Genomic DNA, 18,593 nt, shown 5'->3' with positions numbered 1-18,593 from the left:
GAGAACTTATTACTTTACCACACTGTTATATGTAAATAGTACGGTTTTTCAATATTTCAATAAAAATATCTGCCTACAGAATGATGTCATTACAGTTTAAATTGTGTTTACAAAACAACTTTTACACATCAAAGGGGATAAGGCAAAGACAGGTAAATAGGCAGGTGACATTAAGCTATTTACTTAACTAAAAGATTAATTCCAGAGTTTTAAATAATTCAGCTTTTTGTCTCCTTAGAGAACTGTATCTGTCATGTTAATGTGTCAGCAATGAAAATCCTGTTTTGGGGCATTTTTCTGATGATCAAGGACAAATATAAAGAAAATTAAGCTTTGCGGTTTGACTACAGTATTTCTTTTTTTTAATCGTTGTGAATCAGGAGCAGACGATAACATGTAATTTGAAAAAGACTGTATTTGTGACGTAGACTTAAGGTCAACAAGCTCCCTGCCCCTCTATTCTGATGCATCCACTTGTAGTCGCCTACATCCATAGACGTCTTTGTTTTCCTCGTCCGAGCTGGCATCTGGATCAAAACTGTATTAGGTGGCTATAATATTGCTTGCCATTTCTGTTTAGGTTGAGGTTATGAAGGGCTGTAAGCTAGCGTGGGAGCATGTAGAAAGAGAGCCCTCAGTAGCAGGGAGGGGAAGGAGGTGGAGCTGCTCCACACCAACCACCACGCCCACACTTTTCTCTGTGACTGTAAAGCGCTTTGGGCCCTCAAGGAAGGTAGAAACAACAAGTATATAAATATATATATTTCTTATATTGATTGCTTGAACTAAACCAATTCCAGTCCAAAAACAGAGATCAGGTCAACAGAAAACCAAAATGAACCTTTAGAAGTGCCTTGGTGTTTGATCAAAAATATTCACATTTCTATCAAGTGTTTTCCTTTTTTGCAATAATAACATGAACGATTTTGAACAAAAGGGTAGACCAGAAAGGTCAAACCAAAATGATTTAAAAAAAATACAATTATTTGTCCCAAGGTTTTAAATGGTTTTTGGTTTATAGCAAAAGATAAACTGTAACTTCTGAGAAGTATCAACAGCAGCGTACGTGTGTCTCCATCCTTTGTAGGAACAGCCTGCTCCTCCCCACTCATCAGAACCACACACTCACTGGGGGCCCGTACTGCTGCTTGCCACGTTGACATGGCAACAGGTGGCTCCTGGCAAGGGAAGAGGGCTCTATTGTTGATGGGAGAGCCGGCCGTGTAAACGCACAACCTGGAAAAGTTAACAAAAGGAAACTTTCACAAATGATCCGTTTAGTGCTCAGACGGTCCACACATGGGAGGGCAGTAAAACAGCTGAGGGTAGACAGGCAGGAACCTGAGTGAAAATGTATCACTAATCTCTGATTCCTCAGATGTTACTTTTCATTTTAGTGTAAAGAAATTCTAACACATAATAATTACATTTCTTAGGATGGTGTGTTACATTTTTAAACTAACTATACCAGGGCAAGCTGGAAATACAGTACAAACCAAAAGTTTGGACACACCTTCTTATTCAAAGAGTTTTCTTTATTTTTCATAACTATGAAAATTGTAGAGTCACACTGAAGGCATCAAAACTGTTTAATTAATACATGTGGAATTATATACATAACAAAAAAGTAGCCACCTTTTGCTTGGATTACTGCTTTGCACACTCTTGAAGAGCTTCAAGAGATAGTCACCTGAAATGTTTGTCACTTCACAGGTGTGCCCCGTCAGGCATAATAAGTGTGATAAGAAAATTTCCCCATTGTGGGATACCTTCAGTGTTTAATTAAGTTTAATCTTATCTTATGTCAGTCAGTCCGAAAAACTGGGAAAACTTTCAAAGTGTCCCCAAGTGCAGTCACAAAAACCACCAAGTGCTACAAAGAAACAGGCACATATGCGGACCTCCCCAGGAAAGGAAGACCAAGACTCACCTCTGCTGCGGAGGATAAGTTCATCTGAGTCAGCAGCCTCAGAAATGGCAGGTTAACAGCAGCTCAGATTAGAGAGCAGGTCAATGGCACGCAGAGTTCTAGCAGCAGGCATCTCTACAACAACTGTTAAAAGTCCTGTGTGTGAATCAGCCTTCATGGTAGAATATCTGCTAGGAAACCACTGCTAAAGAAAGGCAACATGCAGAAGAGACTTGTTTGGGCTAAAGAACAAGGAATGGACATTAGACCAGTGGAAATCTGGGCTTTGGTCTGATGAGTCCAAATTGGAGATTTTTGGTTCCAACCACCATGTCTTTGTGCGACGCAGAAAAGGTGAACGGATGGACTCTACATGCCTGGTTCCCAAGCATGAAGCATGGAGGAGGAAGTGTGATGGTGTGGGGGTGCTTTGCTGGTGACACTGTTGGGGATTTATTCAAAACTGAAGACGTACTGAACCAGCATGGCTACCACAGCATCTTGCAGCGGCATGCTATTCCACCCGGTTTGCGTTTAGTTGAACCATCATTTATTTTTCAACAGGACAATGACCCCAAACACACCTCCAGGCTGTGTAAAGGCTATTTGACCAAGGAGGAGAGTGATGGGGTGCTGCGCCACATGACCTGGCATCCACAATCACCAAACCTGAACCCAATCCAGATGCTTTGGGATGAGCTGGACCGCAGAGTGAAGGCAAAAGGGCCAACAAGTGCTAAGCATCTCTGGGAACACCTTCCAGACTGTTGGAAGACCATTTCAGGTGACTGCCTCTAGACGCTCATCAAGAGAATGCCAAGAGTGTGCAAAGCAGTAATCAAAGCAAAAGGCGGCTACTTTGAAGAACCTAGAATATGACATATTTTCATTTGTTTCAAACTTTTTTGTTATGTATATAATTCCACATGTGTTAATTCATAATTTTGATGCCTTTAGTGTGAATCTACAATTTTCATAGTCATGAAAAAAAAGAAAACTCTTTGAATGTGAAGTGTGTGTCCAAACTTGTGGTCTGTACTGTATGCATTTTGGTTTTTATTATTAATATTATGTCTAACAAAAAAAAGGTCTGTCAGCAGTCAAGGCTAAACTTAACATCTCCTTAACCCACAAATGAATCCATGGAGCATCTAAACTGCCAAACTCTCCACTTTTGGAATGACTTCACACCTAATTTAAATGTATTTCCTTTGAGATGTTGGACAAAAGTTCAGAAGGATGCTTGGAGGATAATCACCAACAATTCTGAAGATGAAGTTTGTTCTAAATCCCATATTTGATACTTTTTCAAACTATTTTGGAAAAAAGTATTTAGGACTTGACCAAGTCCTAAACTACAGGACTTGGTCTTAAACCAATGAAGGAAACCTACAGTGGTCCTGAAGTGCAAATCACATCAAGTCATTCAGCTCAAAAACTTATTAAGAATCATAACAATTGAAAAACCTAAAAAAAAAAATGATTAAAAAAAACATTTTAGAAATCAAAATGAAATTTCAGAAACAGAAGAGTGAGAAATAAGATCGGAAAACAAAAGTAACTGCCATAAATTAAAATGAAATGTTAAAAAATGAAACAAAATAAGAAACCAGAAAAGGTAGGTATTATGGCACATCACTGAGTGGTTGATGAATTTTGAGTTTTGAAGGAGAGGCAAAGTAGAAGGATGTTTTGCTTGAACTGTGGTAAGGAGGAGATTGAACGTTTGCAGTGGCTCAGTCAGAAGCTACCAAATAACATCCGGTTGACGTCCCATTAGAACTTCCTTTTCTGGTTTCTTGATCCGTTTCATTTTGATTTCTGGAACTTACTGTTTTATTCTGTTTATTTTTTGTGGAATTTGTTTTGATTTCTGAAGTCGTTTTTTATATTATTTGTTTGTTCAAAGGGGTCTGGTGCACAGCAACCTTTTAACCAAAACATTTTGGAAAATAGAAATATTAAATAATACAAAGTCTTGAATACAGGTTTTTTTTTTGCCAAGAGTTTGATTCTTTTTTATTATAACTTCAAATATTACAAGCAGGGCGGTCATTTATAAAATATAAATGTCGAGAACTTGTTTTATGGCATTAACGGTAACACCAACCTGTTGTCCTGGTCCTTGGTCCATCTCAAAGAGCGTCCACACGCCTTCGTCTGGTAGTGAATTCTAATAACGCGAGGAAACTGCTGTGCTGAAGTGACTCTCCTCTTTCTTACTTGCAGACTCCAGAGGTCCCTCCGAAAAGGCATTGAGCCGCCGTTTTCAGCACAAGGTGCACGGCTACACAGCGAGAAGATTCTGTGCTTCGTCTGCCACTGGGAGGAGGGCATGGACAACAGGTTCTCCATGAAGGCTGACTGTGGATTTCCTGACAGGATGTCTGATCTTACAGATGCACTCTCTGGTAGGAGGTCCATGATGCCTGGTATGGAGGTGATGTCCACCTCCTCCACCTTTGACACGTCGAGGTCACAGCAGTCCAACACTAAAGTAAAGTCACTACTGCTGGTAGTTTCCCATAAATGGGAAGACTGAACATCTACAGAGTCACATATCTTCTCCTTGTCTTCTTCTTTTGCACCAAACTCCAGCCACGTTTCCTTCGTCGTATCTGCCTTCTGAAATGTGGCTCCATCCTGACGGCGTTCAGCCTCATCCGCTTCAGGCTGAGGCTCCAGGAACAAGACGATGCTACCGTTGATGAGTCTGCTGTGGAGGTGAACTGTCAGGTCCAACACGTAATGCTTGACTAGCATGTGGTTTGTGTTTGCCCAAAGAGGAAGGTCATCCTTATCCGGGTCTGGGCTTCCAGGGGGCTCCATGGTAGACTAGTAACCACATCAGGTCAATCAGGAAGTAAAGACTAATCCAGGAGACAAAAGCATAACAGTTTTCCTTTGTTTGAGTTTATACAAACACATTTACACACAGCACTGAAAGATCCAAACTACTGAATCAGATTAGAGGCAAAACAACTCCTCTCTATGATTGGCAGCTGCTGGATGTAATTGGAGGATGTTATACCTTGCGAAATAGGAGTAAAGAAATGGGCTTTTGTGTATTTTAAAGAAACATGTGGTTGTTAAATCTCTCTATCAAAGATGTAAATATATATAAATAACAGATATCATGAGTCTCTGTTAATAATCACTAAAGCAATGCAGGACACCTGTGTTAATGTTACCTAATGGGAAAAAGATGGATGTAGAGTTCCGCTTAGTTTCCGTCTCAGCCTCTCATTTTAAAAGTGTCCAGAAACAGAACAGCGAAAAGTAAACATTAACTACAGCAAACAGGCAACTTTACAGCAGTTTTTAATGAAAACTTTTATACGGTCAACATACCGCCAATCCCGAGAATTTGGTTCTTGATTTATTTCAACTACCACGCTCGATGTTTGTCCTGTTGGAGTCGGAAGCTGATGACGTCATTACGTCGCGCCAGAAGCTGAATGTAGTTTAATACAGTCAAGCGAAAATACTAGCTATCCGTATCCTATCCGTACATTTGGTAAGTAATTACATTTGAGGGATTTTCTTTATTATTTCGTTACATTTTCAAATGGAGTTAACTTGTGTTTTTTTATATTAAAGATTATACTTTCTATTCCAAAGGTTTACATCCTAGAACTAAAATTATTCCGTTTTGCAGTTTTAAAAAAGTCTTATAAAACAGTTTACCTGCAGTGAAAAATACAAATCTACTCATATTGTCATTTAAATGTTTTCTTTATTTATCTAACAAATGAAAAAGACATGTGTGCAAATGTGTGCATAAATTGGGTTTATTCCTGTTCTTCTCCTTTGTATTCTATTGGTGACAGTTAAAAGCCCCACATTGAACAAAACACTTGGAAGCTTTAGCGGATGAATATCAAAGCACACAAACTTTAGATATGTTACAGGAAAAGGTTTTTTATTTGTAATAAATTATTTAGCAGAATTTTAAAAATGTATTGAACCGTCTTAAAAACATTAAACAGTCAATAAATACCGCTTCCTAAGAGTATTATTAATGTAAAAAAAAACGTTTTCAATTTGTAGAGCAATAAGTACATTTCTGAAATTCAGAACACCTAATAATGCGTAGAAACTGTGATACTTCACTCTTCTGGAAACTAACGTGATTTGTCTGATAAACATGCTTTGTGGAGCACAGCTGTGTGGAGCAGCTGATCAACAATCTGACAGCTCTTCAGTAAATAAAGGGATTTATTTTGACAATATGCATTATGTGAAATGTACTGCTCAACAACAGTAAAACCAATAAAAAAAGACAAAAAATTTAAAAACCATGTTGAGCTTTTCTTTTAACAAACAGTTTCACTGACACGTGTCTAAAATAGATTTCTCTAATGCAAGTTGTTAAATACATTTTTTCATGAACTTGATGCTGTGACCCCATTTACAAAAACTATTTATAAACTCAATAAAACAGCATTGTTGTAGTAAAAAAAGACTTTTTTCAAAAGGTGATCGGAGTTGAGACAGGAAATTGTTCTCATTTATACTGTCATAGCTCCACCAAATCTGTGGCGGTCATAACTATCCCGTTATGAATGAATTTTATTCAAACGTTTCTTAAACAACCAGAGACGCCTCAGGGAAATCGAACATCAAGGACTACAAAGAGATTTCAGCGTGGCACAAAGAGATTTTACTCCAAATATCATTTAACTTGAATATCCTTGATCCATTATTTACATACACATTGCAGTATTATAAACATACAACTTTATCAGACAAACAGATGCCCTGGGCCAGCAAAGACCTAGGAGACCAACCCAGAGAAAATGTTTGCAGCATTATTAAGACTGGAAGATTTACAGCAAACTGCTTAACAGGCTACATTTTTCTGTGATTGCCACATTATTTTGCAGGTGCTTCTATCTCATTTTAATTTTATATTACAACAAAACATGGCGTCAAAAGAAAGGACATACAGCAGAGATTGATGCCACTGATGGATTCCCCTGAAAAAACATTAGTCCTCCTTTGTGAACACGACTCCCGCACTGAGAATTTCGGAGGTAGTTCATCAAATCCCATTCTCCACCTTTGCCTGGGTGAGAATCACACTGTAACATTGTTGGAGGAACTTGCTGTACCTCAAGAGGTTTCCTCTTGAGTTCTGCGAAAACTCAGGCGTTTGAAGGAATCCCTATGAAAAACAAGAAAATAAATGAGGAAAAAAACCCAAAAAGAAATCATAACTTAAAAAAGAAGAAACAGCAAAAAGAAGATCCTTATGGATAAAAAAAAATATTTAAACAGACAGTAAGTAAATAGGTAATATTACTGAAAGACACTACTTTTAGTTTTAAAATACTTTTAAAAGTGTAACCATTTGTATACTTTCTGATACTAAAATGCCTTTAATCCTGCAATACACAGGTGAATTTTCCTTACTTTCCTGGTAAAAGTTTCCCCTAAACCCTTTAGTTTTTTTGTTCAACGAAAGAGTGGCACCCCTCTGGTCATCAGAAAGCTTTTTTTATTTTTCAACGCAAAGGAAAATCTCATCAATGTTTTCCAGTAAACTGATGGGATTCTATTTTTGTAAATGTGTTCCTGTTGGAAAAAGATCTTTTTTAAAGACCAGTGTAGAATTTGTCATCAGCGCCATCAAGGCAAATTTTCCACTTGTTCGTACTCGTTTTCCGTGTATGTCTGGTAGAAGTTAGAGCAGCATCTTCTGCTGTTGCGTATACACATTTGCACCAAGTAGTGTGAACCACACTGTATGCTTACATTTAGTAAAAAAGGCACCAGCTTCCAACACCTACAATGGACTGAATGAATACTAAAAAGTAATGGATTATGTAAGATGCTACTTCAATCTATACGGTCCTAAACATATGTTAGATTCTCTTTCAGTTCAAGGAAAAGTTCAATTCAGAGATTTTGGTTTGGGTAAACCTTTCCATACCGTTCTCCAAAAAAAATTTGAAGGCAGCGCAACATTGATGTGTCAAAAACCAGTCAAGCACAAAAGGTCATGTGTCCACTGAACCTTTTGTGATTGGTGGTTTCTTCAATTAGAAATAACAATCAAGCCACGAGTTAAGAATCTTAAAATCAACATTTTAGAACATTTCCGACAAAAATCTGGTTTTTGATGTTTTAAACACGTTTTTGTGGCATTTTTCCTCATGAAAGACGAAAGAAGATTAAGCTTCAAATTGAATTTCTGAGTATTTCTTTATCATTGAAAAACAGGAGAAGATACACAAATGCCGTTTGAAAAAGCTAGTAAGTGTGACGTAGAAGCTACTACGGCAAGCCACAAGCTCTGCTCCATTCTGATGCTTCCACTTGTTAAAAAAAAATAAGATAGGACTTTATTGATCCCCAGAGGGAAATTCAGTTGTTACAGCCGCCAAACAAGAAATATAACAGTTAGAAAAACAAATAGCATGAGTAAGAATAAAAATGGTAATGAAAAATGGAAGTAAAAGTACACGTTGACGACTAGATCCATGTTCATCTTCGTTTTCCTTGTCTGAGCTGGTATCTGGCCTCAAAACTGTACAGTTGGATAGCTCCGATATTGCTCACCATAATTAGTTGCACCGGTAATGTTAGGTAGGGGGTGTGAGGGGCTGTAGTTGTAGAGGGCGCTAGTGGGAAAGTGTACAAGGATGGAAGTCAGGAAGTATAAGGCAGGTTTACTCTGTCCTGCCCACAACTCAGATAAATTTCTAATGAACTACTGTGGCTCTTGAGAACATATGCCCTAGAAAGCGACACATTTTTTAAAATTTTTGACTAAAAACAATATTATTATATACAAAAGTCCACTAGGAATGCTATGAGAAGAGGACCAAACTATGATCGGAGTGCGTCTTAATGAATTTAAAAAAGACCCTTCATTGTTTTGTTTTCTTTTTCAGATTACAATACTCTGAGTCACAACATTATTAGCTATCTGATCCTGAGTTTAACGTTCACCTGTTCTCGACCATAGGCCTGATGATGGGTTTATAAAGCTCAGGAATCTTTCTCTCCAGCATTGGCCTCAGGTTCTCTCTTAGACGATTGTAGTTTTTCTTCAGCTCCTGCTGGTACTCTTTCTGGTCCGCTGTAATGAGATGCTTATTCTTCTCAACTGCCTCACCACACCTACAGGAAAGAGGAAATAGCAGGGGGACAGCCGTTTTAAACACACATGAGAATAAGAAAAAAGTTCTTCAAGACCATGTGACAAAATAGCAAAAGATAAAATTGAACAACCTTTATCTTAAACTCCACTGCCCTCAAATCTCTAGATTTTTTATTTTTTTTACTGTCAACATAAAATAGGAAAATTCCTTATGTGAATATTTTTTTTACATTGATGTTTGATTTTGAGCTGGACTTTAAATGATTCCAAAAACTGATCTCTGAAAAAAAGAAACTGATGTCTTTTCTGGGTGTGAGAAAGGACAAAGGCTCATTATAAAAGGAAACCACCAAAGGACCAGAGCTTAAATGAGCACAGCGCTGTGGTGGTTTCTGCTTTCAACATCCTATCAGCTTGTCAACATGCAAAGAATCTGCTGGAAATTAAGGAAAATGGGCTGATTGCAAACACATGTCTAAGTTTATCTCTGAGCATATAATGAAGGTAACATGGAAACTGTCCTGTTGTGAAACAATTCCCTATTAAATACACAGGGGCGGAGCTGCAATGGCCGTAAGGTTAAATAAAATGTTGTCTCTCCGCATCCTTTAAAAGCTTAGAATATTTACTTAATATAGAAAAAAAAAAACATAAACCTGCTTTAAAACATAAAAAAATTCAAGTGTCCTAATGTGAAACAATTTGAATATCCACAAGGAGCAGATACTAAAAGATTTGAGCACAGAGTTAATTTTTCTAAAAAAAACAACACCTTTTTTTATCAACTCTTATATTGGAATAACTGTATTAAAATGTAATAACTTTTTTTTAGATATTTAAGCTTCTTTGGATACGTATAATAGATAGCATTAAAAAAAACTCAACTATTCAAGTCTTTAACCAACTTTTGGCCCTTAAAGTTACATGTTAAATATATGTCTAAAAGTGCTCTCTACTTTGCAAAAAAAAACAAAGTTTCCTTTTAGCAGCAGATGATAACAAATATATGTCAAGCAGGTTACCAAACTCTACAGCAAAATCACATCAGCTTATCCAAAAAACAGATGGCAGAGTCCTGAGTAAAAATCCTATGAGGGATTGTGTCTCTAATGTTTAGTCTCTCTACATTGAGTCCAGATCAGTGGCACATTTGGGGTATTGCTGCTTTAAATACACATGCAGGTACTCTTTTCTTAAGAAAATGAGAATCGTACCCCCCCCCCCCCCCCAGTCAAACCTTGCTTTTCCTTTGAGTATGTATATATGTATATTTCCTTCTCTTTTTTTTTGTTTCACCAATAACAAATTTTCGTTTTCTTCTTTTCCAACACTGTGGCTCAAAGTCGGTAAGGTACTTTTGAAGGAGAAAAACAAAACCTAAATGGGGGCAGGAGATGAACGTCCAGGTTTAAGAAGGCAATTAAACTGATAGGGAAATTCCCTCCTTTGTTTTATTTTGAAATTTCTATTTATCGTCTCATCCTGCTCTTTTCATCTGCCCTATTAAGGCAAATCCAAAGTCTGAATCTAAATCTCTGAGATTATGCATTTTAAAAGAGCATTCAGATTGCAAGCTGGAACCTGTGTCAGATCTGGTTATGCCATCCATTAGCCAGAACAAAGAAAATCGTGTTGATTTTTCCAAAGAAGGGGATTTTCCCTTTGAATTAAATGTTGGGAAAGAAAGCTGGTGATTTGAGCTTGAAAAGTTACTTCTTTTCCTGTTTTGCATCTCTCTTATACATTTTTTACATCATCTACCATTGATTTATCAGTAAGGATACAAGCTTTTGCACCCAAAATGCAAAATATCTTTAATCAGTTTCTATACCAAGAACAACACTTTAATAATAAAAATCCTGTGACAAGCATACTGTCTTATTGAGCAAAGCTAGATTTACAGGCATTTAACTGACAAACTATTGCATATGACAGGACACTAGGATGTTTTAAGTTCTGAGAAAGTAAGCGTGGAGTTTGTTTTTTTCTGTGACTGCTAAAGCTCAGAAGAATGACATTAAAAGCGTGTAGCTTGTTCAGATTTTAGGCAAAATATAAACCTTCCTAAAATCAAAGTAAATATTTGCCAGCCTTCTTGTACCAATCAAGGCAGCTGGAATGTGAAATGAGAATAGGAAAATGAAAACCACCTCTTGGAGGTAAATGGCAAATTCCCAGAAGATGCGAATACAAACACTCAAATACATAAACAAACATAAATAAAACACAGCTGCAGAAAATCAGTGCGTTGTCATGGGAAGGCTGAAATTATTTTTGGAAAGCTTGAAAAACATCTGAAACTTTGAGACCCCAAAAAGTTTTCATTTTTTGACATTAAGAGAAACCGGCTTCTGTCATTCTTTGTCTGTTTGAAAAGTAGCTCATCAGGCAAAAGTTGTAATATTTTTGATTCTCTACTTAAATCCTTATAAAAAACACTAAAATATTATTCTTTACCTCCACAATCCAAAGTTATCAGCTTGTGTCAAAAAAGTGGTTCAACTACATCTTTTGAAAAGTATTTCAATCTCCTTTGTTGCTCACTGGGTGCTGATCCCCCCACCACATCTTACCTCATAATAAACTCTTTAAAACACAGACGTAGTTTATTGTGGTGACGGAAGAGCTTTGGATCCGCTGGGATCTCATTCAGGAAGACCTGGGCCACCTCCAGCGGGCCCTACAATGGAGCAAAGAGAGGAGGAAAGGAACAAAAACAAAGAGACGGAGTTAAAGGAGCGAAGAAAGAGAAAGCTAAAACTGAGTGGAGGAAGGAACGAAAGGAAATGTTTCAGAGCCCAGGATGGAATGCACCTCATTCAGAAAAAGGGAAATGACTCGCTAACTAAATGCCTAACACATAAAGGGGCCAAGATGTTGGATGAGAACATAAGAAAGACATCAGATCAGACGGGGAACCGTGATTAGCCTCTTGAACGGCTAATGTTGAAGCTAAACCTGCACATACCCACCATTTGGCTCTCATTTTTGTCCATTGCAAGCTCTTGTTATCCTAAACTTATATTCATCATAAAACCACAGCAGGCTCACACAATGCCTGCATCTTTAAACAGCACTGATTAGCATCATAAATGCATCGAGCCTGGGCCTCTGAGTCCTGGACCCACACACAGAAAACCAGCCTCTGATTGCATCGAGACTTATATGTTTACGAAGCTGCTGAGCATTAGCGTTATGTATACAACCATCAAGTCAGAGCGAGGGACCTGTCAGATTAGACGCTAGAAGATAAAGCATAAGCGGAGAGAACGGAGACGCTAAAGCTAGCATCATCATTACTCCAAAATTCCCCGTCCCGGCAGGACCTGGAAGCAATCAGATCAAAGAGACCTCCGGTTCAGCACGCCACGCAGCGCAGACATGAAAGGAAGAAGAGCATGAATTGACGTTTTAACTGAATTAGGTGGAAACCAAAGGAGGGCTTAGGGTTATGGATCAGGCGAAGCCTTTGATGTGTGAACACTGTCCGATGTCTCGTCTCCCACCTGCAACTGGAACTACAATGGAAGCTATATATAGCATAAATGGAAGCAAATCATTCTGTTATTTCTCTCTATTGAAACAAAAATGAGACGTATCCCCATGTGCCAAGAGAACAACTATAATGTGGTTATTTATGAAGTGACGGATCATCTCACTCACCACAATGGCTGTATGTCACGCAAACAGATATAAAAAGGGACTTTTATTCACAAGTCAATTACCTGGTTAACAGTGGCTCCCACAGAGCCTTGCAGCAGCATCTGCAACATCTTAGCATCTGGTTGTTCTCTATGTGTGGCAACTGCAAGCTCCCTCGTCTTCTTCTGCATGTCTTCTATGGCCACCTCAATGGGAGTCAGATCAAACTGCAAACAAGAGGCAGGTCAGGATCCAATACCAAGTCCTAAAAACTGTAGGACGTTTTATGTGTAAAGATCTGACCTCCTCTTTCTGAATGACGTTAATGCGGGTCTTGACGTACGGGAAGGCGTGCATGGTGGTGAGGATGGTCTTCCTCTTGTACTGCTCATTAAGTTCACCACGAGGCCGTCCGCTTTTGGTGAAGGGCGTGGTGTACATGAAGCGGCGCAGGTTGAAGTTCTTCTCAAAGTTGGTCAGACGATCTTTCATCTCGTAGTCATCAAAGTAGGGCTCCACATAAGTGATCTGAATGTACGCCTGAATAGAAGATTCAGATTTTTTGTTTTACATACTGTCATTTGTTCTCTTTTTCTTATCAATAAAGCATCAATAGCAATATTTTTCACTAAACACCAAGTCTTTTTCTTTCATCTATTGAATCTGATCTAGATTTTCTGGCTGGGAATATGACATAAAAAATGATTACGATTATTATTATTACTTAGCCTGTTTAAAACATTTTAAACAAAACTTCAAAAGTTACATTTTTACAGTATAACAAATACTTTCAGCTCCATTAACTCTAGACCTTTATTCTGACACAGTTCTAATTCTACCTAACCTGGCTCTGTATGCAGCTCAATTGCTTGTCTATTATCCAAATCACTTGAATCTAATTTTCATCTTTTAAGACATTTCTAAAAGCTTACTTTGCTCTAATGAAAAAGCTTTGAGAAAGCCTTTTGCCTGTTAGCAACACATTATTTCCTCTTCATTGTGAAAATTCTTTCCAGAAAACGTCTATTATGCCCTAATGTATGGTTATTGATGAAAATAAACGGCCTTCTGACTCATACTTGCTCATGTTGGAGCACAAATCAAAAAGGCAGAACAGCAGCAGAAAGCACAAACAACTAAAATATTTATATTTTTCCAAGCCACATTACTGAAACTACCTGCTGTTACTTTCGATAAACTATACAAAATAAAATATTAACCAAAATACAAAAACAAAAAAAAGGCACAAAATGTGAAAAATATTGTGCAGCTGCCACATTTTGTGATTATCAATAATCTGGCATTTTGCTTGCACATAATATTTCTGTATTGATCCTCAAGGGGATTTCACTTTTACTAATATTTAAAAAAAAAACTTCAAATTATTTTTAAAAAAGTAAAAAAATATATATTTTTAAGCTTGGTGAATAATTTAAAAATCATAAAATTCTGCTTTGAGAAATACATTTAAACATAATAAATCCATTTACCTTATTGGGCTTGAGCTGTTTTCTGTCCACTGGTGTAGAGTCCTTAATCATCACCAGTGTTTCTTCACCAAAACACTGAACGTAAAAGTTCTGAAGGAAGGAAGATTACATCTTTAGAATTCTCTACCTTTGTATCAACTTCTACAAAAAGGACATCTAATTTCTAAAATGCAATCTACCAAGTTTTAGCTTATTATCCAAAATGTTTACACTCTGAAAATACAACACAACAGATAAAGGTTTCATTGTTGCATCACATTCATTCTCTTCCATGGTTTTATAGGACTAATGCATAGTTGGTTGTTATTCATTCTTTTTTCTATGTCAATACCTTTCCTTTTGACCTCACTTCAGTCTCATGTTCATCCACATCTAGCACAAACTCTCATGCAGTCACTGCTTTTGGTCATACCTCCAGTCTGTGGGATATCTCAGGCAGATGTGTGATCCCAGGCTCCTTGTAAATGAACTCTCTTTCATCCAGGTCGCCGAACTTGGACCCATAAAAACCCACACGAAAATAGGTTCCAAACATCCTCTTAATACCCTGAAGGGAAAACCAAAAGAGAAGATTTTATTCACAACCCTAACTACTTCTACAACACCACTGACAGGTTTTTCTGCCTTTTAAGCAGTCTTTGTTGAGAAGAATGCTTAGGTAAGAGATGCGACATGCTTGTGAATTATTTTATAAAGCTAAATTTTAAGTAGTCTTCTACTTTTTTATGACGTATTTAGTGTACTTCAACAGAAAAATATTACACAAGGCAGGGGTTGACATAGCCCAGAAATTTGCACTGGCCCACAGGGCCAGTAGTTTTTGAAACTTACTGGCCCTGCCTGAAAGTTACTGGCCCGACACCGCGCATAGCGGGACCCGCCGCTCCGCAGGTGCTTGCAACTTTAGGGGGGTCCGGGGGCATGCCCCCCCGGAAACTTTTAATATGGTGCAATTTGGTGCATTCTGGTGACATCACTTATTTCTACACTTTTCAATGACTGAAAATAGACCATATCAAACTTAAATCTGCTCTAGTCTGTTTCAGATGTTTTGAAGAGAGCACTGCAGTGTAGTAGGTAACACTAGTTCAGAAGTTTTCATGGTGCTTCTAACGGAAAATGTCGCAATAAATCATAAACTTTAAATGTGTTAAAACAATCTAATGGCAGCTTGAACCATTTAACGAATCAAATAAATCCCTTAATGCATTTGACCAATCGGATGGACGCCTTCACATTGTTGACCAATCAGATGGAGCCCTGTTATGTTAGATGTTTGTAACCTATGTCAACGTGGGTCATTTGGAGTATAATTTTTAAACTGGGAATGGTTATTTGGTTATTTTGCTGTTTGTTTATATACCGCAAATTATATCGTTATCGCAATTTTAATCTCTGATATCGCATATCGCGAGTTTTCCTCATATTGTGCAGGTCTAACTGAGATCATTCAGCTAACTAGAAATACTTACTGCTTACAGTGTTGTAAAGAAAAACAAAATTAAGTAGTTTAACATTCTACTGCATTTGAGTCTGAGATTCAGGTATTTGGAGTTGCCTTTGATTCTTTGACATTCAGCTTAAAGCTTAGTGCATACAGTTTCATCTTCAATGCATTCATTAAATATCTTGCTGTCCATACTACTAATTATACCCACTACTCCATCCAACATATTCCTATCTATTCCTGCCATGTCTTCCACATCTCTGACATGCTTCAGTCTCTCTTCAGTGACGGTGTCGGATTTATAATCAAATGTAATAATAACCCACTGGCTTGTGCCTTCGTTGTTGCTGTTTAACATTGTTTTGTATTGAATTGTTACATTCAATAAAGTTTGAAAAAAAAAAGTAGTGAGCGCGTGCCGCGTGGTGCTCGGCAGTGAAAGCCGCGCGCAGGCGGGAGAGAAGGAGAAGTGATCAAAGGTTTCCCATAGAAACCCTTGAAGTCTGAACACAGGACTAGCAGAAAAACTAAATTATGAAGACGAGGTAAATCTACACGTTTTCGCAAAATTTACTTTATTGAAAAAGGTGAAGAATGTATAAACCGTTAGATATTTTAGTGGCCCGAGCGGACAAGTGAAAAGTAAAGTCTTGTGGTCCGCACTGCTCGAAAAACAGGACCGGGCCAGCGGACAAATGGCTATGTCGAGCCCTGCAAGGAAGGTTCACGATGTCTGTTGAGCTTAACAACAGCCATAAAATATCAGCAAAATGTTGCACAATTATATTACCTTATTAATGATGTTTTCAAAAGCTCTGTGAAGTTTGTCGTGGGTCAAAGCCAGTTTTCTGAAATCTCTCCGTGCCTCCAAGATGGGGATGATGATCTTGTACACTTCATTCACTGCTTCATAGAGACCACCCTAACAAAGGCCATAATAACACTTTTTTTTCAGAATTTTGTATTCTTTATTTGACATTGTAATACTGTGGACTTTTTTATATTCCCAAGTTAATAACTATTTATCCAAACTTGTCAGAAAACAGTTTAAGTGCATGTTTGATATAATCCAAGAATAAAACGTTAATGTCTCACAGTGCTGAAGAGCTCAGCAGCCTGCTCCAGCAATCCCACCAAACCATTCTCTGTAAAACAGCGTCCTGAGCACACGCCGTCCTCGTCCGGAGACAGGATGTCGTCTGACACGGCCGACTCCTCCAGCACGTTGGGGGAGATGTTCTAGAGGAGAAAATCAGTTGCTCGATCAATCAGTTAGACCTCTTAATCAAATAATCAATCAAATGGCTTAAAAGGACAAGCTGCAAAGTGGCAAAAGGAACTAATTTGACAGCTGTCCAATCAATGACTTGCTGGCTGCTTCAAGTTCGCTTCCTGTACCCGAGCACAGCAGTGGTCATCTGTGGGAGACAGCTCATCAATGAAACCATCATGTCTGCTGAAGCTGTTTTCAGCACAGAGAAAATGGCACTTAATGCATTCCCACAAGAGCATGTTTGCCTTTTGTCCCCCTATCTTCAAGTGCAGATGCATTATAGCAAGCACAAGTATCAAGAGACCTTATTTATAGGTTGACATGATGGGCATACAGCTCCCCCTTTGGACACAAATAAGCAAATATTCACATACTGACAACGTGAAGAGTTTTGTGAAGTAATTCTTTTTCATTTTCCATACGGACACATTGTATTCTGAGCTGTTTAAAAGTCAATATTTGTATTGTGTACCTGGAAAGTGACGCTGCCAACAGGGAGGTATTTGTGGTCCTCCAGCATGCTGAGATACTCGGCCACGAGGGCAGCAGCGTGGACCAGGCACATAGCCGCCTCGGTGTAACATTTCCTGTTGTTGTGCTTCTCAGCCATGTTCTGCAGCCAGGTCAGACGGAGGTCAGGAGACGTCTGGTAACCCTTTGCTATCCTAGAAGGAAAGAAGTGGAGGGATCACGTTTTCACTATTTTTTACTTTCTTGTTCCATCATTTTTTAAAGGTCAAATTAAGATTCAAATCTGTCTTGAGAGCAACTTAGCCAGAGACGCTTTAACAGTGCCAAAACAATTGCATCGGGATAAGAAGAGGCTTTGTATGAAATGCCAAACCTTTTACATTTATTTTAACAGTAATATTGACTAATTTTAACATTAAATTTGTGCAAAAATACACACAAAGACGTGTGCACCATAAACAAACAGATTATACATTTTAAATAAGAATATCAATAGCAGTCCTGCATAAACCAAAGAATGCAACTCATTTATAAAATATGTCAGTTTAGGCTGGAAATATCAAAAACAAAGTGTGTAATGAGTGGAGAAACAATACAGATTAGATGATCACAGGTTTATATTGGCTCTCCTATTTGTAATAAAATGACTGAATAATCATTTATAGGTGCACAGAATGTGTAAACGAATTTCCCCGCACATAAATGACAAATGATTGGAGGTACAAAGCTGAGAGGCCACTCTGTAGAGCTGCCAGACAGACACTCACCAGGTGACTACAACCTAAACCCAAAGATATAGGAGGATGATGAATGACACATGCAAGCGACACTGAAACACGTAGAGGGAAAGTGCCAGAATCAACAGCTGAACATGTATGCTGCCTTTGTCTCAACGTCTCCCCTTCATGTGCTCCCTCCCTCAGTGTTTTGCACACTGTGTTTACATTTGCATATACACAAAACCAGATCAGAGGACCAAACTGCTACCACATGGTAACCATAGTGAGGCCAGAAAATGGGGGAGGAGGGGGGGGCAGCTCAAACCACAGAGAAATAGGAGGAAAGGCTAAACCAAACTGAGATGGGAGAAGAAAACACAATAGTCACATAGAGGAGGTGCCTTTAAATTTTTACCTGTACATAAGGTCCATGAGCATCTCAGGGTCTTCCTGAAACTCCCTCATCTTTACTGTGTCAGACAAAATGCAGTTGAGATTTCTCAAGAGCTCATCCACCTACCAAAAAACACAAAA

The 18,593-nt window shown here is 38.2% G+C and overlaps 2 protein-coding genes across 11 annotated transcripts in view; both read right to left on the bottom strand.

Moving 5' to 3' along the window:
* Nucleotides 1-5,423, bottom strand: part of aopep (aminopeptidase O (putative)) — an 84,848-nt gene extending 79,425 nt beyond the window's left edge. For 6 of the 8 annotated variants that reach the window (XM_011478979.4, XM_078953120.1, XM_011478980.4 and 3 more), the window contains exons 1-3: nt 5,261-5,423; nt 4,020-4,779; nt 1,067-1,236 (exon numbers count right to left, since the gene is read on the bottom strand). In XM_011478979.4, coding sequence (XP_011477281.1) covers nt 1,067-1,236; nt 4,020-4,738 — 889 coding nt within the window. In that variant the 5' untranslated portion in view covers nt 4,739-4,779; nt 5,261-5,423. Of the gene's footprint in view, nt 1-1,066; nt 1,237-4,019; nt 4,780-4,940; nt 5,057-5,100 lie in introns of those variants that run through there. The other 2 variants (XM_020705811.3, XM_020705810.3) reach the window with 2 other exon arrangements.
* A 387-nt stretch (nt 5,424-5,810) lies between these two features.
* Nucleotides 5,811-18,593, bottom strand: part of dock8 (dedicator of cytokinesis 8) — a 53,169-nt gene continuing 40,386 nt past the window's right edge. For all 3 annotated transcript variants that reach the window (XM_023958356.2, XM_023958357.2, XM_023958358.2), the window contains 11 exons: nt 18,475-18,575; nt 17,342-17,534; nt 16,692-16,835; nt 16,387-16,518; nt 14,562-14,696; nt 14,150-14,239; nt 12,963-13,199; nt 12,743-12,886; nt 11,591-11,697; nt 8,867-9,037; nt 5,811-7,076 (listed from right to left, as the gene is read on the bottom strand). In XM_023958356.2, the coding sequence (XP_023814124.1) occupies nt 7,025-7,076; nt 8,867-9,037; nt 11,591-11,697; nt 12,743-12,886; nt 12,963-13,199; nt 14,150-14,239; nt 14,562-14,696; nt 16,387-16,518; nt 16,692-16,835; nt 17,342-17,534; nt 18,475-18,575 (1,506 nt within the window). In that variant the 3' untranslated portion in view covers nt 5,811-7,024. The remainder of the gene's footprint in view (nt 7,077-8,866; nt 9,038-11,590; nt 11,698-12,742; nt 12,887-12,962; nt 13,200-14,149; nt 14,240-14,561; nt 14,697-16,386; nt 16,519-16,691; nt 16,836-17,341; nt 17,535-18,474; nt 18,576-18,593) is intronic.

The sequence above is a fragment of the Oryzias latipes genome, chromosome 9, assembly GCF_053564925.1.
Source record: "Oryzias latipes strain Hd-rR chromosome 9, Olatipes_Hd-rR_3.1".
Classification (NCBI taxonomy): domain Eukaryota; kingdom Metazoa; phylum Chordata; class Actinopteri; order Beloniformes; family Adrianichthyidae; genus Oryzias; species Oryzias latipes.
This window is presented reverse-complemented; position numbering and strand designations above follow the sequence as displayed.